Source organism: Molothrus aeneus, chromosome 3 (assembly GCF_037042795.1).
Source record: "Molothrus aeneus isolate 106 chromosome 3, BPBGC_Maene_1.0, whole genome shotgun sequence".
Lineage (NCBI taxonomy): Eukaryota > Metazoa > Chordata > Aves > Passeriformes > Icteridae > Molothrus > Molothrus aeneus.
In genome coordinates this window covers 7362045-7385013 of record NC_089648.1, presented here as the reverse complement: position 1 = coordinate 7385013, position 22969 = coordinate 7362045, and the positions used below count along the sequence as shown (strand labels likewise).

Genomic DNA, 22969 nt, shown 5'->3' with positions numbered 1-22969 from the left:
CTTCCCTACTCTTGCTTTTATGCAGCACTGCTGGAGCCTGATTCCCCCCCAGCCATGGACATGAAAGGCTGTTCCAAGGCTGCCACAAGCTGCACAGGGCAGACACTGACTGCACACCAGGGGAATGCTTCTCATATGCCTTTATTTGCAATGTTACAGGACTTTTTTACAGGCACTGTGCATTGGTGTTCCAGACCGGTTTGGAATTTTTCTTCTGTATTACCCAATGACCAAGAGGTGTGGTGGGAGCAGGGAAAATCCCTCACAGCAACCATTCCAGCCTCCAGGAAAGCATAAGACATCTGAGAGCAACAATCTGCTTCTTCTGAAGCCACAAAGCGAGGGATCTGGTTTATAAACAGGCTTAAAAAATAACGTACATATATAAGAGCAGCTCGAAGCTAAAGTACAGCAGTAAGTGGTACATAGCTACATAGCATATCTGTTCACACCCTTTCTCCAAAGTTGGAAAAGGCATGGCTTAAAAACTAAAAAAACACAGTTTAAAAAAAAATATTCCATGCATTACATTTTAGTGTTTTGTGCAATTAAAATGGGATGAAAATAAATATAACTTAAAAAAAAAAAAACCAACCTTTTCCATGACACTAATGGAACAGAGGCAAAGTCTATAAGGCACTTCCACATGGGCTAGTCTAGAAAGCCTGGCAAGGAGCTAAAACAGTGCAACCATTTACAATGGCATCTGATAAGCACAAGACACCTGTCTGGTGAGCTATGAACTGAGAAAAACCTTAGGAAACTTCAGTCCTTGGGGAAGAGGCTTGGCTGCAGATGCCTTAGTGGCCAACTCCTCCTTATTGCTGCAAGGGAGGTCTCCTCCTTGGGTGCTGGACCCATCAAACTATGGCAGAGGGGCTCTGGAGCCCTGCTCCTGGGGAGTGAGAGGGGACAGTGGGTTTGGGGATGGATGGATGGAGCAGGGGAGTGAGGGATCCATGGCTGCCAAGCTCCTGCACCACCCCCTGTGCTGCAGGTTCCTCGAGGCGGGGGCTGCCGCAGACTCCCCTCCCCGCCAGCCTCTCCAGGGATGACCTTTGGTGCAGCAGCCCTGCCACTGCTCGCTTCAAATGTTCCAGGAAGTTAAAAAATAGCCTCCACCCTAAACAGGGAACTGGGTGTTTTCACAGGAGCAGGAGCACAGGGGCCCTCACATGGCCCCAGCAGCACAGCCACAGGCAGCTCTGTGGAAAAAGGGGGAGGCACAGGGATGTCTGATCCCAGCTTTGCTTTGCCAAAGGTGTCTAAGCTGGGTGCTGCCTTGCTGCTGTGAGCCTTCACCTGATGCAGATGGAAATTATGGACATGCTCCAGGCAGGAGGGTCGCCCTGGGCTAGGTGTGAGCATTGGTGGCGCTACACGTGTGCTCAGCTGCTGACAAAAAAGACTGATCGACCTGGATGGCCACTTTAGGTCTCATAGTAGTCCTTTATGAGCTATTTTTCTCAGCTAGGGAGGATTGGAGACCCCAGCTAAGGCAGGCTGGAAGCATTTCCTAGCGGGGGAGCTGAGGCTCTAGAGAGGAGCCCAAAGTTTTGCTCACCAGGGCACTCAGCATGGGTAATGTGGGTGGGAAGCACCTGGCCATGGCAAATACCTGTGCCTGACTACATGGCTCTGCAGCAGGAGGGAAGCCCTGGCCCTCCAGTGCCACTCAAAAATAACAGCAACCTCTACAAGATGTCTTGAACACAAATTAAACCCCAAATCTGCCCTTCTAGCAGCTCTCTGAAGGACTTGGCACAGCCAGCTCCCTGGGCTGAAAGGTGCTGGCAGAGACAACCAAAGGGCTCCCACTACAGTGTCCTTCACCATCTCCACACCTCGCTCACACTCTCTGACTGCCAGAGGGTCCCGGGCATGGTCACTGAGTGTTTTCAGGATGATCCCGGTGAAGGAAGAGGCTCCTTCCTCCACCAGCCCCCTTAACATCAGGCTGAGCAAGAGACAAAAGCACGACAGGCGAAGCATGCCCTTGCCCCGGGCCACCTGCTCCCACTGACTCTGCAAAGCCAAGGTTTCAAGTTCAGCTTTTGTTCTGGCAGGTTAGCTCTCTATTTACAGGAGGTGGGGGAGGAAACAACCAAGACAACCTAAAAAAAACCACAACAAAAACACATTAAATAGGGAGAGTATAGCTTTCAAACAGGGAGGGCGAGGGCTGGAAAGTGTCTTGTAGTGCAGTTCAGAAGAGTCAGTCGGGGGCAGGCTGGGGGGTAGTGGCAGAGTTGGATGCGCAGCTTTAATGCAAGTCTTCGCTCTGGGACAACTCTGTCAGGATCTGAATGAGGTTGTCCAGCCCCCAGAGGTAGCCATCCTCTCTGTTCCCTTCCACCCAGGGCACGTTGTGCTGGAGAACTTGTCCCTCTGGCAGTGGGGTGGTTTTCCCAAAGTCAATCATCCAGACTTTGGCTTGTTCCTGCTTGTCGTGAATGAAGAGGAGAGAGCTCCCAATTACCTGTGGAGAGGTGAGACCAATTAGTGGTGCACCTGTTGCTCATTTTCAGCCCTCTTTGGGGCTTTTAGACACCTTGCCTCAGTCAGGCTGCATTTCCAAGAGATGCTGCTGCAATTTTGCATGAGGAAAAGCAAGCTCTGTGTGCCACCGGTTGTGTTTGCACATGCAAATGGGACACTTGGACAAGCTGATTTACTCATACAAATCCCAGGTCTTGGCAGAAGGAGAGGATCAGAAAAACATGGGCATGAAAGATAAAGATGTCACTTTGGAAAATGGGCTAAGGTCCCTTAGCAAGGAATGAGATGAACTGTCTCAACCTTCAGATGGGGATTTTTTTCTTTGTGATCAGCCTGTGCTCTTCGCACTCACCAATCCTGCAGACACCCCTGCAGGGATGGGGACACTCCAAGTACAAGTAACTTGCAACCTGCTGTCTCCTGCTTCAAACACCATTGAACTACACCCAGACTGCCCCTAGAATATCCTCCTGGCACTCACAGCACTCTGGGGATGCAAAGTATAGAGCTGCATGGATTTCCTTTTCTCTGAGTTCACTTGGCTGCATCGGCTTTGAATGGCTCCTTCATATCCATCCTGAACAACCTTGGGGGAAATCCTGCAGCAAGCAGTGGCCTGGGCAAGACCAGGGAAGCCAAGAGGTGCATTTGGGCTCTGACAGCAAAAGTCTCAAGGCCTGTTGCAGTGGGATGAGACCCCACAAGCCCAATGGTCACCACACACAAAGCAGAGAGATGCTCAGCAGCTCAGCATGCTGACCCACCCTGGCTCACAGTCCCAGCCAGGCTGACAGCCAGCAGCAGCTCTGCTGTGGCTTCCCAGTGCTTAGGAAATGTGTATTAGTATCAAGCCAGTCACCATCATGCTCTTCTGCTTAATCTCTTCTTCCAGTCAGAAGATTTTAGCGGGGGCTTATACAGAAAAGCACCAATGGGTGGATTTCAGAGCTGTTCCAAATGAAAACTGCTTTCCAAATTCTGATATGAGTGAATTGGTGAATTACAGACTCACCTGCCCCTATGTCACAAATAGGGACCTTGGTGACCAGAGTGCAAGGGCTGTAGCAGAGGTGATGCAGAGCACTGAGAGCCATGAGTGCCCCTTACGGTGTGTAGCTACATGGAAGAGAACCCAGCTGGTGTCAGCCCTCCAGACCAGCAGCACTAGATGTTACTGGGGACTCCCACATCCCTGCTATCAGCAGGGCTTAGCCTGAGGTTTGCCTTTAGACAAGGGTTTTGAACAGGATGCACGTAGTGTTTGCAAAAACTGTTATGAATTTACATTTTTCAGGAGACTTTTTCCTCCAGTGTGTTGGGAAAGCGTCCAAGGTCCAGAGATGCGTATTATTTCCAAGAAATGCTTATCTTTAGCTCTCCTCCTGCTAACCTCTGTCTTGGCCAGGACAAAGCATTCTAAATTTAAGGAAAAGCCTTTTGCTGACATTCCTCATTTGTGTGTCCTGGACTGCTCAATCCCCCTGCAGCTCCTTGGAGGAGCCCTGCTCAGCAAGGGCCTCATGGAGGGACACAGAGCTTGGCAGACCTTCTGCTGTGCTTCATCTCAAAGTGGGATGGAAAGTCAAAGCTGCTGCTTTTTAATTTTTAAGGAGTGGAAACTCCTTTCAAACCCTCTTTGAAAGGCTGCTTTGTTTCTGTGTTTTCAAATGAAACCCTGGCACTCAGTTTCAGGGAGAATTTTGTTTCCTGTGTTGAACTGCCCTGAAACCCTCAGTTTTGACATTTCCCTTCCAACTGCCTTCCAGGCACTGCCACCAGGAGGCATGGCCTCATCTGCCTTTGGCTCCTGGCAGGACTCTCCGTGTCTGGCTGGGGCTGAGGTGCCTCTGGATGAGGGACAGTGGGCTCTTGGAGCTGTGGCTCCTGAGCCCTAGGATTCAAAGGTTCCTATGAGGCTCTTTATTCCTACACTACACATGACAAGGACAAGTACTCTCGTGTTTTGTTAAGTAAATGTAACAGCAAAATTATTGCATTAAATTGTGGAGCATTTCAGTTCCTGAAATGGCCAAAAAAGATAGTGTTCCCTCCTTGTTTTCCCATCAGCACTGAGTCTTCACTATAGAAAATGTTGGTATCGTGGGCACTCATTTCTGTATGAAATTCCTTTGAAAGGCAGAGTTCGTACTGTGGTGCCCCAACCAGCTCAGGAAAGGCATTTTTGGGGTATCTGCAATTTATGGCTGTGTTGAAGCCTTGTTTGATCATGTGGAGCAACTGTCAGCCAAATGATACCTGACATGCATTCAAATAGACATTTCTCCTGAGAAAACCCCTGTGATTTTACACTAGGGAATCTTCCCTGTCATAAACAGCCTGAGTTCCTCCTAGATCACTTTTAATCTGTTTGAACATTGGCTTTCAGTGGATTTGAGCCCATGTCAGATGCACAAACATTGTATGCTATCATCTATATTTGCACTTAAGTATTACATACACACATGAAAATACAGATATAAGATTAAACCAGCCCCTGACTTTGACTTCTCTCCTTGGACAAGCTAGGATTAAACAGTTTGCCTCTCCAGGCAGATCTATATAAACAGCAGAATTACCTCATGGCACTTGAAGAACGGGGATGTCTCCAGGGTAGCGCGGATACCCTTCAACCGGTTAAGGTAACTGTTCTGGAATTACAAAAAAAAACCCAAATCCAAGGCATTAGTGTTGCAGGAAACCTACATAAAAAACACTGCATTGGGGCAGACAGGAAAGTCACCCCCATGCCCAGCATCCTCCCACAGACCTTTCATTCTGGAGAGTTTTTTATGATCCACTTTTCCTTTTGGTTTCTACAGCACCCTGAGCTCCTGTGGCTTTCAAAACTTAGTGAAAGCATCTGCTTTTGCTGAACTGGTGCTTTCTGCATCCATGGTGGGAACACCTAGTTCAGCAGCTGCTACTTCTTCCTCTCCCCTGCACTCCCTTCATAGATCAACTCTTCACTTCATCTGTCTTTTTAGCACTCAGGCAGTCACACATCACGAGACCCTTCTGCAACTCTGTTATCAGCACTTTTGCAAAGCCGGTCCCGTGGGCAGAAGGGCTTTCACCATGGCCAGCACATGGGTCAAGAACCACAAGCCTGTTTGAGCATCCCTGCCAATTGCTGAAGGCACTAAACATTCTCAGGGGGCTCCACTGATTTTGGGGTTTATATAGAAGAATCAAGCACAGAAACACACACACAGCAAGTATCTGAGCACTGTAAAACACTTGCAAGGGGAGAGGTGGGATTGCTGTACAAAAATGCACTGGCCAAGAAACCCCACTCAGAGCCATGGCATGATGTGTGCTCCAAGTTTTTTGGGGTTAAAATGCAGCCAGGCAACTTCATCTTCAGATCCAGGAAAATCCCTGGGTAACTCTTGTGAAAGCAAGCATGCCAGTTTGAAGGAGACAGTGCCAAGGGCCACTCCAGCTGGAGCCTTGCACTTGGAAACTTTATACAGTGCAGCTTAAAATGGGAGTGCTTTGTCAAATTGGTTATTTGACACAGTTAGTGTAAATTGTTTACACCCAGATCTCTCATTCTCCTGGCAACTTAGGGAAGCTTGGAAAACGCTGCCTGTGGCTTGCCCATGTGAAGTGTGCCTGGCACAGGATCACCCTGCTGCAAGAAGGGCACAGGCAGCCCCCCATGCAGGATGGGAGCCCCCAGTACTCATACTGGGGTACAGAGAGGGCTTGGGGTGACCACCAGCCCAGGGGTGAGGGACAGAGCATGGCTGTGACTCCTCAGTGGGTTTTGGGAGCCAATCCTGGAGATCCTCAGCGGACTCAGACTCAGACTAGGGTCAAGCAGCGCTGCTACAGCCAAGTCCCCTCCCAGTTCTCCACTGCACCAGGATAGTGTTTCTCTTCAACATTTCTCATGCTTTTTAAGAGACATTGCTCAGGCTTCAGCCCTGCAGGCCAGGGACCTGATGAGCTGAGGCCAGGCTCCATGGAAATGCCCTCTCCAGGCAATACCCCCAACATCCCCCACTCACCAAAACATTCCTGTTTCCTCTGGTGAACTCGCTGAAGGCCTCCATGACTTGTTCCTTTGTCCGTGTCTTCTTGAAGTCCCGGTTCACAGTGCCGTCCTCTTTCTTGAAAAGAAGGGACAGGGCTGAGTTGGATGGGGAGGGAGTTGGGGCAGGAGCAGTGTCTCTGCAGCCATGCATGTTGCCAAGCAGGATGTGACCAGCGTTTTTGGCAGCTGAAGGATCTGTCTGTGGAGCAGGGGTGAGCAGAGGCAGCAGGTCTCTGCTTGCACATCCCAAGTTATCCCACAGCCCCAGCGCATTGATCTCCAATGCAAACAGAACTCCCCATCATCAAACACTTGCCCAAAGTCACTGGCAATGTGGACAAACTCTCCTCACAGACTCACAAACTCTCCAGGTGCTTGCTGCTAACAGAGGCTGGAGACCACCTGTATCTGGTGTTTCTGTGCCCAAATGGTTTCCCATGGCTGCTGTGGCTGAGAATGGCACTGACACCAGCCCTGGACTGTCTCCCTGGCTTGGGGAGGACAGCAGAGCATGATCATAATGGGACAAAACTGAGCGTGGATGGGAAAAACATCTCAGGAGCAGGAGCAAAACTGCTCTGTGAGAAATCCTCCTTAAGGACCATTGCAGCAAGGAGCAAGCCCATGGCTATCTGGCCTCACTGGACCTTAGATAGTCCAGGGATCACAAACCCTTCAAGGCAGCAGCCTGGCACTGAGATGCAGTGAGCAGCCTTGTGCTCTCCTCTGCCTTTTCCCGAGGCACATCCATCCTTGGCCTGCCAAGGCATGGCTTGCCCACTGCAGGGACAACACTCAGCCCTGGCCCAGAGGCTCCTGTCTGAACCTCTGGGCAGCTTTGTAGGTCCCTCTCCATTTCCCTGGTCCTTCTGGGGCTCTGACTTTTACATCAACTCATTTCATTGTCCAGAGGGGCCCTGGGACAGGCAGGCAGATCTCACTTCCTGGATACAGGGGCTATTCTAAACCACACTTGCTCGTGCTCACAGCTCCATTGCAGGGCTCCATCCCACTGCTCCAGACAGCTCATTTGCACACAATACAGCAAAGGGACAGAGGCCAAAAGACATCCTATGGGCTGGGGAAGATGAAGGATGAAGAAGCAGAGCAGAGTCTGGGGGAGGAAGAAGGCACAATGAAATCACCTGCTCTGGAGGTTTCAGACCCATCCAGGGAAGTGGCCCAGCACAGGGCGATGTACATCCCCCTGGAGAGGTGGCTTGCTGTGGGCATGGTGGCCAGTCCAACATGGGGGAAGGTCAAGTGCCCAAGGCAAGCCTGCCACCAAACCAGCACCTGAAGTGCAGTTTGGGATGAATCACCCAGCACACTTCAGCTTCCAGCTTGTGTTTTGTGTAAGCATTAACAAAGGTGGTAACAAAAGCAACATAGAAAAGAAAAACTCCAGGAAAAGCTTTGTTTGTACCAATTGCTGACTTCACCCAGCTTCAAATCACCCTGGACTCAGCCTGACCATTGTGCTGCCACAGGGTCCAAAAGCAATGCTCAGGGCTGGCAGAGTGTGTATTGGCAGGGGTCAGGGACAACCTTTTTGCTGGAGACTGTGCTGCAGAGCTGGGATCTCTGCTCTCAGCTGTGACCTTGCTGAGGATGCTCTGGTGGCACGTGTGTGGCGTTTGGGGGAAGGGCACTTTGCTGCTGTATGTCCCTCCTGGGAGCCCCTGACGTGGCAGCTCAGAAATGAACCCACCCTCTCCCAGGGGGATGATCAATATCAACCTGGAGAAGGGCCACAGCACTAATTCCACGTGTAAAGAGCACAACTTTCCACAAAGCATCCAAGAAAGGAGATGGACTTCTAAGTGCTCCTAAAAATAAACACAAATCACAGATGGCCTTTCCGATAAGGCAATCTCAGCTTCAGGAAGGCCAAGCAGCCTATCCCTAGTGCTGCTCCCGCCTCCTGCAGCTTCCTTGCCCAGCCAGAGGTTGCTGCCACCATGCTTGACAGCTGCCATGACACTCACAGGTATCTGAGCCCCCAGGGGCTGCCTTCCACGCAGGAGCAATGTGAGGGGGGCTGATAAGGGCTATCACAACCTCCACCCCAGCAGCGATTCCAGCTCGCGCTGGCGTCACTGGGGCAGGGCTCAGGTCAGCCAGATCTCTGCACACTTAGGGGGAGGCTTTCCTGGCTGGTTTTGGGACCCTGCAAACATTCCAGCCCTGTGGAATGCCATCCCACAGTGGCCTTGCTGCAGGCAGTGGTGAGTAAGGCTCAGAGCAGGGCAGCAGCTCGGGAGTGTCACTTCCTTCAACTGGGCCACCAGGGATCACTTGTGATACTTTCAGCATGGAAATTTTATTAATAGCTACTGTTTCCAACAGGTTCAAGCTATTCCAGAAAGTCAAATGAAAGTCATTATCTCCTTTTGCAAAGGAAAATTTCCATTTTAAAGAGGAAGAACTGGATCTTCAAGGCCACCTGGGAAAGGGAGAACTCACTCAGGAAAGGGTTGCTATCCTCATGCCATGCCCTGAGCTGCCTGTTTGCCTTACCTGACTGTGCTATCCAAAAAGTTTCCACTGCTCCTCTCCTTCCTTCCTATATCCCCTTCCCACATGTCCAGGGTCAAATCCTGTCCTTCCCTTGCACTTCTCAGAGCTCTCCTCTGGCAGCCCCCATCCATGAGCGAGGGACAGGGCAGATTCACCACTGCTCTCCCCAGGGAAGCATCCACAGCAAGAAATAAAACAAGGGAAGACACCAATGGCACCTTCCCTAACACAGAAACTCAATCCCAGAAACAGGGATAACAGCAGGGATACAGCAGAGCATGACCAGCCCTGTTGGAAAAAAAGCCAGCTGTGAAACAGCATGAACTGCTAATGCTTTAGCTTAGGGGAAAATAACCCAGAAGCTGAGGGATTTAAGGAGAATTACAGTAATTAGAGCCTTGATCAAATTAGTCAGCCCCCTAGCAGCAGCAGGAATACTGCTGGAAGCCAGAATTTCTCAACATTTTTCAATTAAAGGGCTGCTTCACCTCTTTGAAAAAAAAATCTACTGCTCAGATCAGGCAGCAACTTGTTTATGGTCAGCTAAACAGAGGTACAAATCTCATAACTCCTTTATGGCTTTTACTTCCCTTCACAGGGTTTTTTGGCCTCCCTGGGGATATGATTTGTTTGGGGTTTGTTTTGGGGTTTTTTTTTTACATTTTTTAATTTCAAGTGCTTCATATATAGCCTGCCCCCTAAACATGCCCAGACTGGGAAGCACCACTGGAAGCCAAGGATACATCATGCTGGACTATAAATAGATATTTCTGCTTACAGCAAGAAAGCAGGGGAAGAACCAGTGCATGGGAGTTTTAGTCCCAACTGGAAATGCTACCAAGGAAGTCTAAAAAATCTGTTGTGAGGGCTTTATTGGGGACCAGCTTCATTTGTTTTAATTCTGTCATTTTGACACTGCTATCTTCAGGCAGGAGGTTTGGCTAGAGAAACCCAGACAGGCACTCTGGGAGAATTCTGCTCAACTTGGAGAGGAGAAAAATAATCAGTGATCAAGAGACAGAAACTCCTCCAATCAAGACACATGCAGATATGAACCACTGTTTCCACTAAGAGCAAGTGGCTGCTCTGAGCTACTGCCTGGGCCCTCAGCAGCTACCCAAGCCTGAATTACTGCAAACACAACTTGACAGAGCTCCCCGTGGCTGCCAAGCCAACACCATGCCCAGGCATGCAATGAAACCCTTGGCTCAAGTGTGATATTAGCTTTAATTCACACTGGCTGGCTAGCAAAAGCCATAGGCCACTGCTGGTGCTCATGCAAGCAGTATCACTAATACTCTATGCTTACAGACCTAACTGTTCAAGTGCCATCCCAACATCTTTCTCACCTCCCTGGAGAAAATCTCCTGGGCTGGCTCACCTGCTGGGGACACAGAAGCATCCCAGCTGGCGTCTCCAGAAATGTGAGTGGTGCTCTGAGCAGGAGCAGTCAGCAGCTTACACGTGCATGCAGGTGCTGGCAGAAAGTGCAGCTGTGTGTGCTTGTCCCATTTCATGGGGTTCAGCTGCTGAATCTTCCTGGACAGGCTGGTAAACACACCCTCCTTACTGACTGTGGCTGAGCTCACAGCTCCAACCACAGATGGGCACACGTTCAAGCTGGGATTTGGATTAATGGCTCAGCCCAGTGGCAGAGCAGAATTGAAAGCAAACAACTAATTTGAGTCTTCGAGTTGGAGGATGGCACTTTGTATTTTGCAGGGAGGGAGAAATCAACCAAGTAGCTGATGTAATGAGATTATGTCTAAAACCATCCTCAGGATGATGCCCTGAGCTCAGCTGCATTCTCAGAGGAGCAGCAGTGCCCTGGGTGAGGTGCCTGTGAGGTGCTTTGGCTGCAGGGGCTGGGGATGTCCAGATGTGAGCTGCTCTCACATGTATGAGACTGCATGTATGTATGCATGATAAGACTGCATGTATGTAGAGAAAGACATCACAGTGCCCTGAAACAACTTCCCTTCCTGCTCCCCTTGAAACTCTCCCCAAATTTTCTGCTACAGATGTTTTCCTATTTCGATCAAACCTCAAATTTACCACTGTTTACCTTGTCCTTTTGGATCATTAAAAAGAGAAAGCACCTAAATTTCTTTATTTTTAATATATTTCTGGGTAATAGCTGTAAACTTTGCCATGATCCCAACTGAAGAGCTTATCTTAGCCCAAATTCAAAGAGCAGTAGGAGCCTTGACCCAGATTCAGGAAAGCATGTGGTTAAGCACATCCTTACACTCAGGAGAGCACTTCATGATGGGAATAAAGGCAGCCAATGACTGATGCTCATTTACACCTTTCTTGAACCGATTTCTTTTAATTTATTAATTAATTTAATTTGCTCTGTGTGTGTACCTCTGTGAGTTTGGCTAGTGAGCTGTTCCCCTGCTCTGCACACTGGCCAGACTCACCTTGATGCCCTCGATCCTGAAGCCCAGCGTGGCGGTGGAGCTGATGGTCTCCCTCCACTGCATGTAGCGGGGCTTGGTCACGGCACGCAGCACGTTCTCCTCCTCAGTGGGGGCGTCAGGGTCCACCTCAATCATCTTCTGGTACATGTCCTTCCTCAGGCTCGGCTTCTTCCGGGCCTTTATCAGCTCCTCCTCCAGGTACGTTCTGCAGGGAGCGAGGGGGTGTGTGAGCAGGGCACCACATGAGGTGCCATACACCCACAGACAGCCCTCAGCCCAGAAATCAGGCTGATCCAGGATAGCTGATCCCTAAGGAGTAGTGCAGCATAGGAAATGATGGAGCAAGCCTCATTGTGGCTGAATTGATCCTGATTTAATTATCACTCCATCATCCAGACCTGATATCTCTTCAGCTCATCAAGGAACCATAACCAGTCTGGCAATAACAAGGGAAGTTATTTCTCTTGCTGCTGCCACCCCAGCAGCCTCCTCGTGCCATCCCTTGCCCTGAGCTTACCCCAAAGTTCAGGAAACCTGAGCTAAACATGACTTTCAAGATATGCCCAAACTGTGCACATGCTCTGGGAGCCAGCTGAATTGAAGACAAGAAGGACATTACTGTGTCCCATCCTTCAGCATCAGCTGCTGCTGCTCCCTTTGAGGATCAGCCAAAGCTGCTCCTGTGCCTCTCCTGTGCTTTTGCCTTCCCTCACTCTGTGAACCACGAGGGCTCTGCCTCACCAGATGCTAAATTTGGTGTTTTTCTGGGGATGATTTTGCCCAGCATAGGTCTGCTTAAAGTGGACTTCCTAGCAAAAGCTTTCTCTTCAAGATGAAGCACAGGAAGGGATGCAACCTTGGCCAGGTGCTTACCACCACCCCAGGTCCACAGGGTGCAGCCAGGATGGGGGAATGGGGGAAGGAAGATGGAAGGTGCAGAGGAGTGTGCCAAGACCTTGGTTTTATCCATACTTTAGAGAAGCACCCCTCTGTGCCAGAGCACAGTGGCGGAAAAGTTCTGCACTCTGGCAGATGCATAAAACCATTATCTACAAAGTAATACTTCCTACAGCAATAATAAACCACCACGGAATTCCTCTTGCAGCTCCCAAATCAACCCTGGCTCAGCCTGAAAAGTGTCCAGGCCCTCCTCAAACAGCCCACCAAGCTGGGTGAGATGTCCCAGCAAAACAACACAGGAATGACCCTATCTGTCACTGTTCTACACCTTCCACTAGCCATGGCCAGTTCTGCAGAGGGACAGTGCCCTGTCCCCATGTCTCTTGTGCCAAAATCCCAGCACGGAGTGTGTGATTCACCTCCAGAACCAAGCAAAACAAGCTGGGAGGGTGCTGAGTGGATTATGTGGGACAGTGCTCCTGTGTCCCACAAGGCAAACTGGTGCCTTTGCTTAGGGCAGACATCCCCAGGCCACCAGCCCCCTTGAAAAATACTGCAGGTAAAAGCAATGAAAGTCCTTTCCTTGACTGAGACCACCAAATTCATGATGTTGGTGCAGATGGAATAAAACAGCAGAATAAAGCAGCAGCATGCTTAGAAGTGCTGCTCACACGGCTCAGAGGGCTAGAATGTCTTCTTTTGAGAATGACAGATCATCAATGTCTGTGGCCTGGTCCTCCCCATTGCCTCAGGCTTGTGCCATCACCAAGGCTTAAGAAAGACAAAGTTTTGTTTAGGAGCGACTGGAACAGGCTGCCACATCCCAAAGCCAGGTTGGCATGAAAAAAACAAATCTTTATCTGCCTGGCAGCAAGCTGCTGGCTCAGAGGACAGGTTTAATACCCCTGAGGTTTAGATTATTTGCTCAGCCATGGGGATGCCCCATTCCACAGCATTAACTCCATTCATCCTCTCTCACCAGCTCCTCCCATGGCACCATCTTATTTCAGGATAACGATGCCCAGCACATTTGCCCCCTTGCCTGAGCTCCCAAACCCCAGGTGCATAAATCACCTGACATGTGATCTGTGCATGGGAAGCTTTTTCCCTCCCAGAGACAGCCACAGGGGCACCTGGGCAGCACGTCCAGCAGCTCTTCTCCTGGTGGCTGCTGTCTGGGTCCAGAGTGAGCCCTGTTTCCTTCCCAGAGCAGCATGTGTGTGCCAGCCAGGGCCACATGGCTGCGCCGGGCCCTCTGCCCTTCCCTCCACCCCTCCCCTGGAAAGTATTCCCCGCCTCTTCCCTGCCGGCAGCCCGGCACGCCAGTTCGAGTTTCACATCGGGATTCAGGAGGGGAAAAAAAGATTCCTCCCTCCTACAGAAACCATCAGCTTTTCCAGCAGCGCGTCTCCACCATGTCTGGGCTGCGCCTTTGCCAGCAAGGGGGGTCTCAGCCCTTCCTGCCACCAGACTGCAGCACACCCAAGGCTGAGGGGTGGCCTGAGGCTGTCCCAAAACTGGCAGCCACCTGGGGCCACCAGCCTGCTCCCATCTGCTCTGGGACACCCTCGTCAGCTGTGGCACGGCTCACTCAACAACTGCTGCTGGCCAAGTGGCTGTAGCCTGGGATCCTGGTGGATCTGGAGAGATGGTTCTCAAGGAGGACACGGGTAATGTTGCTCATCTGCTAGGAAATATTTCAAGGGCTTTGCGTGAAAGGCACTGAGCTACTCAGCACACGCATTTTATCCCTCCAGTGGGCATCAGAGCAAAGGCTGAGCAGAGGGAAAATTTCTCGCTCACTGAAATTGTGCCTTTCAAAGAGTCTTTACTTCATCCCTCTGGCACCCTGGGCAGGATCTCCTACACCCCATGCCTTGGCTCTGTCCTCATGTGGCAGAGAGAACCTCCCTCTGTTCACAGAACAGCTACTGTGCCATTCCTGTGTACCCAAACCCAAGCAGAGTGCTGTCCCCTCCACCATACCAAACCTTTCCCAGCATGCAGGACAGTCAACAAGCAGAGAAGGAAGGAGCCTGGTGTATCCTTTCCATGCCCAGTTTTCCCCCTGGCTCTATCATGGTATTGGCCAAGCTTTACTTGCAGACAGATGAGCCTGGTATTCTTAATTGTGTGTTTCAGGCAGTTTTACCTAGGACATGCATTTACCTTTGAATACCCCATCTTAAACTCAGAAAACCTCCTCCATGCCACTCACCTGACCCCCATTTTGCAGTCCATAACACAGGGGGAGTCAAACTCAGCCAGCAGATCTTCCATCTGGTTGTATCTCTCCCCATCTTTGACCACATCTCCGTGGTAGGCAGGGACATAGGGCTTCAGGACATCGTTCATGAGGCGGTCAAGGCACCGCTGCTCCGATTCACAGTGCTTCTTCAGGATCCTGCCATTGGCCGCCGCCTTGAAACTACCTGAGGGGCACAAGGGACAATGTGACACTTGCTTTGGGTAGCAGGGGGACAGGAAGGGCAGCCCAACACCTTGGGAGCAGCTCCATTTACACCTCACCCAAGGAGTCCCTACAGGCAGGGACTGAAAAGCTCAGGTTGCCAGAGGTTTATGAGCAGCACTGTCACACCCCAAGAAGGCAGAGACCCCTCCTGCAGCACCCACCATGTTTGCTTCACATCTTCTGTGCACTTTCCTCCAGGCTCACATCTTTGTGTCTATGCTCATGTGTGGGGCACCTTTGTGCTGGGCAGCATCACCTGCTTGGCAATGGGTCAGGAGCTGGGCCTGGCTCTCACCCAAAGCACCCAGGAAAAAGCAGCAATAATTCCTGCTGGCCCTGGAGACTGAAAGCTCAGAGCACCTTCACACTACCCTCACTAGCATTTAGATTAAGTCACTCTCCTGGGCTAGAGACTGGGAGCTGCAAGCTGTGACACTCATGCAGCAGCCTGAAGCAATTGAGGCCAACAAAGCTCATTAAGCTGGCATAATGAAGGGCCCTGCCCCCACTCTGTGCCTCCCAATGCTCTGTACCTGCATGTCCCGCTAGCTGGATCCAAGGGTACTTCTTCTTGAAAGACATCACAAACGGGGACCAGTGCACCATATTCTTGATCTTCCTCCATGACTTGCTCTGAGGGGAAAAAAAATCATGAAGGTGAATGCAATGTTTTAAGCTTTTACTGTCTAAAAAGTCACTTCAGGCAGCACGCAGCTGTTCTGGACAGGGAAAGAGGCACCAGAGCCAGCGCAGGATGGAAGCAAACAGAAAATCTGCTCTTTTCCCATTGTGCTGTGCCAAGCCTCTGGGCCTCAACTCTACATTCAAAAATCACGAGTAACTTCACTGAAGTGGATGGTGTTACAGCGTTGTTCCAGTTGGCTGCTGCTGCTGCAGAGCGCCCAGCCATCCGCACTGCCTCGTCCCTGCTGCTCCCTGCATCCCTCTGTGGAGCAGCAGGGACATTAACCCATCCCTGGGCACTGCACCACAGGGACACTGACCCAACCCTGGGCACTGCAGGGACATTACCCCATCCCTGGGCACCGCATTAGATCGCAGCAGATGGAGAGGGAAGGCAACCCAGGACTGCCATCCAGCCACAAAACCGAGCTGCAGGTCCTGAGGGGAACAAGAGCACAGGCACACAGAGGCTCCCTGCCTGGCTTTTGTTCCCCCTGAAAGGCAGCTGCTGTGTCCATTAAGCTGGCAGCCCACGTGTGCTGATCCGCCCGCTCTGGCCCATCCGTAACTACAGTTCAGAGAACAATTCCCTGCTGACACGTTGTGTTTCTCACCAGATAGATTGCTCAAAACTATTTACATGGCTCTAACGAAGGCTGCACTGGACGGCACAAACGGCTCCTTCCTGCGAGTTTTTCCCTGGATTGTTCTAGGGAACACACCACCAGCAAAAGGCAGGGGATGACCTCTTATCTTGGCCCCAGAAGGTGACGGCACAAACAAATTATGTGAACGATATACAAGGGCAACAATGGAAAAATGCCTTCTTGCAGGAGCTGGGACAAACAGTGTAGTCCTTGGCTGCTCCAAGCTCCTGGGTTCAGCTGGAAGCCAGCAGATAAATTATCCTCATTTGCTCCGCTGTGAAGGCATGGGAGGGAGCCTTCCAGAAAGCCCAAGTAATCTCTTCCTCGTGTTTGGAGAACTGGCCCCTGTTCCAGTAATGCTTCACAGACAGGCAGGGAAGAGCCAGCAGCCCCAACTTGCAGTTTGGATGCTTGCTGGGGGTGAACTCACAGCACAGGAATCCGTGCTGGGAACTGCTGACATGTTTAAATGGCGAGCAGCAAGAAGCCAGACAGAGATGTTCGTGTCTAAAGCGTGGAAATTACACCAGGGTTATCCCGTGCACCAGCCCACCAGGGAGCAGGGAGATGCAGGGTGGGCAGCACAGGAGTGGGAGAGGGGAAGAATCAAGGTCTTTCCCCACCTCACAGCCTGGGAGGAGCAGGGCAGCCCTTCCCTGGAAGGCTGCCCGTGGCCGGGAGCGTCCCAGCACAGCCTGGCACTGGGACAGCCTTGCAGGAGTTTGGCAGCAGCTGCCCAAGCACGGGGTGACACCGGGCATCCCCTTCTCCAGGGCTCCTCCACGCCGAGGGCTTGCTTGCTTTGGCAGGGGGGTCGGGCAGTTCCCTACCTGACATGAGGATGAATGTTTTTATTTCCACACAGAGTGCCAGAACTTGTGTGTTTTAGCTGTTCTTTGTTCTCCTTCTGGCAGAGAGCGAAGGGGAAGCGGGGGGGTGTCCCCTCCTTTTGTTTTTAAAATAGTAACATCAAGTCCTGGCTGATGTCATGAAAAAAGGGGGAAGAGAAAGTCTCCGGGGGAGTTTGGACTCTAAAGGAGTGTGACCCACCTCCTCTAAAAGAAGGAGTCCTCCCCTCACTTGCAGCACAGCATCGTAAGTCACTCAGTCCCAGGAAACATGCCAAGGCAATGTGCCTTCCCAAGCCAAGATTTTGGTTGATGGTGGTTAGAGCTTTACAGTTAAAACCTTGAGGTACTTCAAGGTACAGGCAGAATGGAGGCAAACAGTCCCCAAAGCAGGGCAAGCCACTCTGGCTTCCCCCTGCCAGGGCTTTCCCAGCAGTGATGCTCTCCATTCCAGCACTGCTCCCAGGGTAGGATAATGACCCTGAGTCCCCTGGAGACACAAAACTCAACAAAAACAACCCTTCTGCTGATCTGAACGGGTCAGAGAGCCAGTCACTCAGCACAGCCACCCGAGGAACAGGTAGCACGTCCTCACCCCCTCTCTGCCAGAGGGAAATGTTTTCACCCAGGCCTCACCTGGTTTCAGGCACACCTTTAGTCAGGTATTTCCAACCCAAGTTTTAAGGACATGTGTAACAACTTCTTTTATGGTGAAGCTTGAAGCAAGCTTCATCCATTTCAAGCCACTCCCAACCTGCTGGAAATTGACTGCAAGGTCAGTTGTCACTGCTGCAGGGGTGACCCACAATTCTGATTCACAGAGCCTCTTTCTCCCTGCTTCTCACAGGGGCAACCTAATAGGGGAGAAGAGGGACTGTTGTCCCTCTGATTCCTTCAGGAGCCACTGGATTTTTGTTTAACACCTGAGCCCCCTCCCAATGAAATAAGAAGAAGTTTGCTTCACCAAAAGAATGTTGCTGTGTTGTGTCAGTGCTCAAAAGGCTCAATTTTGCAAGGTGCAGGTCCCCTACTAAACCAGCAGCTGCATGACTCCATCTGATCTCTGGGACAGGCAGCAGAGGGGATCCCAGAGGAGCAACACTGGCCAATGCCCCCAGGGATCCTGCCACTCCCTTTGCCTGAAGATAGCAAAATTCTCCCTAGGTAGAGTGTTGCTCCAGAAAGTCAGCCTTTGTACTTTCCCTTGAGCCCCAAGAGAGATGGGAGGTGGCTTTTAACCATCTGCAGGGTGGTTCACCATATCCTTCACCCTGGCAAAAGGTCTCTGTTTATTCAGAAACTGATGTGCAATCAGAGATCTCAAAGCCCAGGGTTTGGGATCCTGGCCATGCCAACCCTCATGTCAGGCTCTGCAGCCAGCCATGGAAAACCAGAGCCACAAGGTTCACACCACTCCAGTCTCACTCCACAGCCACATGCAGGAAACAGCCCCTCCACTGCCTCCTGCCCTGCCTGGTGCTATTAATAGACAAATTGAGTATTAAGGCTATTTACAGTAAAGAAATCTTCTTTAACACTGTGTCAGCCTGTTGGGAACTATAAGGTAGTCACCTCCGGGCTCTGTAGTAGTCTGGAACTTTTGGTTTACATTCCAAGGAGTTATTTGCTCACACATCCAGGAGCACAGGCACAGCTGTAGGTGCATGAAGGTGTGGTAACTCCCTGGACTCAAAGGATTTTTCACCATACTGAAAGAAACAGCTCTGCAGGTGGCATTACCAAGTGATGCAGCTGAAGGGCAGATCCGTGCTCTTCTCATTTGCCTGCAAGGAGCTGAACCTGCAGGTGGTCATTTCAAAAGGTGAGCACATTTCCAAGCCTTTTGCATGAGCAAAGCCTGCACCTGATGTGGCACCCGGGCTTCCAGCTCTCCCCCAAACCCAGCCCTTTGCCTCCCAGAAAACTCAGGAAGCTGTGTGGACTGACTGCACTCTTGCACAGGCAGCAAGAGCATGGAGCCTGTATAAGCAGGGAATGTGCACGAGGTTGCTGATGCAATTCGACACTTTTTATTTAAAACCTGGTTCAGCATCAGCAAATGCCAACTGATTAGCTGTTAAGTAAATTATTTAGTGACTCTGGAAATATATTTAGCAAGGAATGGCACTGTTTTCCTTAATAGTCTGCCACATGGAAAAGAGGCTCAACAAGTGCAAAACCAACTCTAAAAAATAACTTCTCAAGGTTTCTGCAGCACTCTGCTTCTGCCTCTGCCCTCTTGCAGCTTTTGTTTACTGCACAGAGCAGTATCCCAAGCCAGGAGTGGGATACAGGCCAGAGGAGTTAATCCCTCCCAGTGAGCACCCACAATTGGTCAGGGGGAGAGGAGTGCTGGCAAAACAATTTTATCGGCTGTATGTTTAACTTTACTTATCTGAAGCTTAAAGCAAACTCTAGGCTTTCCCCATCTGTCAATAGAGGTTCGTATGGAAAGAACAACACAGGAGAATTTAGCGCCAGTGCAGAAGGTCAGAGGATATATCGTGTTTAATTAGATTAAACAAAAAGTGACTGATGAGCTCAGTGGCTGCTGTACATTTTCTCTATTGCATATTTATTCCTTTAATGTCTGCTCAAAGGAGACGTGCCTTTCTCAGACTGCCTGTGGCCTCCCTTTCCCAGCATGGACACTGGTGGAATTTGACTGGTGTTATTCCCCATGCATGGAGCCAGCAGGGTGCTCTTCCCTTTCCATGCATTCAGCCAGAGAGATAGGCAGTAACTGATTTAATTTGCGAAATTATGCTTTCCTATGGTTTTATGGGACCAAATGCTCCTGGAAATAGTAGGAGCTGGACCTGTATTTTAGTGCTTTTTATTAACATGGTTAGAGGCAAGATTACACAGCTGGGCCAGGGGATGGAAAAGAGTGGGAGCAGCATTAAATTAATGATTTTCCCAATTGTGAAAAGAGCTTCAGCTCCTTTCTCCCAGAAAAATAATGAAATATCCTAGGATCAGAAGAGATGCAGGACAACTATGAGGAGACAGTAATGTCACCAATGCCCACTGCTTCCCCAAGTTTCACTAAGGTTGCTGCAGTCCAGGGACTTGGATAAGTGAGACCCTGGCTTCCACATTTTCTAGGAAGTGACATGAAGCTTTGCTGTTGCAGGCTCCAAGATGTTTCATTCACAGCTAGGAGGGTCAGGTGGCCAGAGCCTTTCTGATTTAAAAAACCAAGGCAGCAAGGGCTGAGAAGGGCAAACTTTGCTCCACAGAGCCCTCCTCTTTAATAACTAAATGAGTGGAGGGAACTTTTGCCTGCAAAGTTCCCTCCGTGCCAGCCCGCTCCACAGCCATGCACATCCAGCCAAGGAAAAAGAGGCCATTTAGTTTTCCATGTTTAAAAGAATGAATGTGTTTTCTTTTGCTCTTTAAAAAGTAGTTAAGGTTTCCCTAGTGATGATTGTTTCCCTTGACTGGGAAAAACCTTGTCACTGCAGCCTTGGTCGGGAGGCCAGCTTTGTTCATTGTGCTGGAGGCCAGGCGTGCAGGGCAGAGCTGGCAGGTACCATGGAATGAATGCCTCCTCCTCCTCCTGCTGTGTCCTGCCTTGGGGGTGACCAAAATGCAGCATACACAGTGAAAAACCTGTGATGTGATGGTGCAGGGCTGGGTGTCTGCTTGGCTTTGCCATCTCTCAGCCCCTGGCTGCCTCTGTCCTTCAGGCTGTGACCACTGTCCCTGATGCTGGCAGCAATGACAGCCCATATTCTGAATTGTCTTCCTCCTACACAAACCCCTCTCATCCTTGCTGATGCTTCTGTACTGCACAGCAGATAAATAGCCTTGTTTTGGCCAGAGGAGCAGCTGGCAATGTAAGAGAGGGGCTTTGGATCAGTGGGCATTTCTTGATTTAGTCACAAAAGGCGTAACACAAAAGTTTCAGCAGCTCCCCAAAACCTGGCAGAAGCAATGCCAGTTCCATGTCCCACAGCTTCCACTGCACAAAGATAAAGTGAGGCCAAACATCAGGCTTCACTGAAGTTAATACAAGGAAATACATTGTGATGACTGACAGGCATTTCTGGTTGCCTAGAAATTCTAGTGTAAAGCCCCAAGTCTTATTAGATAAATTATTTTGATGACTGTGGTATAGACGCTCCTGTTGGGGTGTAGTTACTTCTGTTGGGGTGTACCAGCTTCTGCTACTCTCCAAGGTCTCCATCTCATTTAGAGTGAGAAAAAATCCTAACACATGCACTCTTTTACTTCAACCATTTTGTTTTTCAGAATTGTCTTGTTTTAGCCAGGAATGATTTTGCCTTTCACAAGAGAGAAACCACTCCCCTCTGGTTTTGTGAGGAATGCCCTTTTCTCCAGTGGGATCAGGGAGTTGTCCCACCAAGACCAAAGATCTGGGGTAGAGGGTCACAGAGATAAAGCTACTGCTTCTCTGCTGTCTGCAGAGATCAGCATGTGTGATAGAGGAGCCTCAGTAAAAAACACATGAAAGCCAGGAACATCTGTTCAGATCATGGAAAAAATATTCCAGCGTATTGGAAAAAAACAGGAGCCTGTTGCAGTCTCCCTCTTCCTGCTTGTGATGGAGGCAAGGAGAATCAGAAAGAGCAGAGGCAGATGAGTGAGCAGCAGCCCTCCAGCCTGACCTCCCTGCTGACAATGGAAGGAAGCAGAGGGGCTGGGAGCCGGGAGCACAGCAGTCCCCCACTGCCTGGAAGGACATCTGGAACCTCCTCACCACCCACAAACCCTGAGCAGAGTGGAGCAGCAGCCACGTCAACACCACACTCGGGGGAAATGGCTACAGAGAGGACAGTGCTGTTAGACCTCTCTGGCCAGTTTGGCAAAGAAGGGAAGAAGACAAAAAAGCCTAAGTGAGAGTGAAAGCAAAGCCTGCATTGGAGCCTCAGAGCTACTGTTGTCTCCATGAGGCATTTCTTCTGGTGGAGAGCCTTCACTGAAGCAAAGCTGAACACCTAATGCAGATCAGCCACAATTGACCCTCCCATAAAGCCAGTGGAATTATTAATTGCCAGCATCAGATATGTTCAGCCTGCTTTCCTGAGTGGGAACTGATCCAGATCTCTGCAAATGTATTTGTTACTCATTATGTACACACCAGTAAGATTTGTTAAGCAATTTTCAGCTTGGAAAAGGTGAGTGATTCAGAAACAGCTAATCACATTTGGTGGACTGCTACTTAAGCTGTACAGTGCTTCTTCCCCAGAAAGCAGCAAGCCTTTAAAAGTCAGCAGACTATAAAAATCCTTGCTGGTAGCCAAAAGTGGGCCTTGGTGAACTGATTTGTGAGAAGAGCCCCAGAGCAGTGCAGCTCATTGGGGCACAGAGCTGCAGGCAGCCAGATCAGGTTTCCAGCTGAGAAACGGGATGTGCTGCCCAGAGATCTGACCCTGCACCCCTCTATCAGGGAACTTGTCATCAGCTTTGATGGAAACTGCTCTGTTTCCATCTGGAGACTTGTGTTTGATCCCTTTCCCAGTTCCACGGTATTCACCACCATCTTTCTAGTTCCAAACATCGTCTCAGCTTCTCAGCTCCTGCAGCAGCACAGCACATGCTGGGGACATGGGCTCCTGTGCCTGTGCTGGCTCTAGCACTTCTCACTCTCAATGCTTCTGGCAGGGAAGGATTCCTGCAGCCTTCCCAACCCTGCCACTGTGAATCCCAAACTGCTTCTAGCTGCCACATGCTGAGACCAGGAGCTGTGCCCTTCTTGACAGCAAACAACTGCATTGAACTCTGGTTACTTGATTTGAAGTCCAGCTCAGCTCCCTACAGACCAGAGATGCAGTTTAGGATACAGAAGAGACTCAGGTCTTAAAAGTCACAACAGAGTGTCCCAGAGGGCAGTGGTTTGGTAAGGCACAGCCTTCCTGCAATAAAAAACCTGAATACAAAACCTGTGCTTGTACATGTCAGGGATCTGG

The 22969-nt window shown here is 50.3% G+C and overlaps 1 protein-coding gene across 1 annotated transcript in view; it reads right to left on the bottom strand.

Annotated features, from left to right (window-relative positions):
* Window positions 1-125: 125 nt before the first annotated feature.
* The window catches only part of ITPKB (inositol-trisphosphate 3-kinase B), a 67128-nt gene continuing 44284 nt past the window's right edge, over window positions 126-22969 (bottom strand). The window contains exons 3-8 of the mRNA XM_066546200.1: window positions 15388-15487; window positions 14600-14813; window positions 11482-11686; window positions 6513-6614; window positions 5076-5147; window positions 126-2479 (exon numbers count right to left, since the gene is read on the bottom strand). Of these exons, the coding sequence (XP_066402297.1) occupies window positions 2264-2479; window positions 5076-5147; window positions 6513-6614; window positions 11482-11686; window positions 14600-14813; window positions 15388-15487 (909 nt within the window). The 3' untranslated portion in view covers window positions 126-2263. The remainder of the gene's footprint in view (window positions 2480-5075; window positions 5148-6512; window positions 6615-11481; window positions 11687-14599; window positions 14814-15387; window positions 15488-22969) is intronic.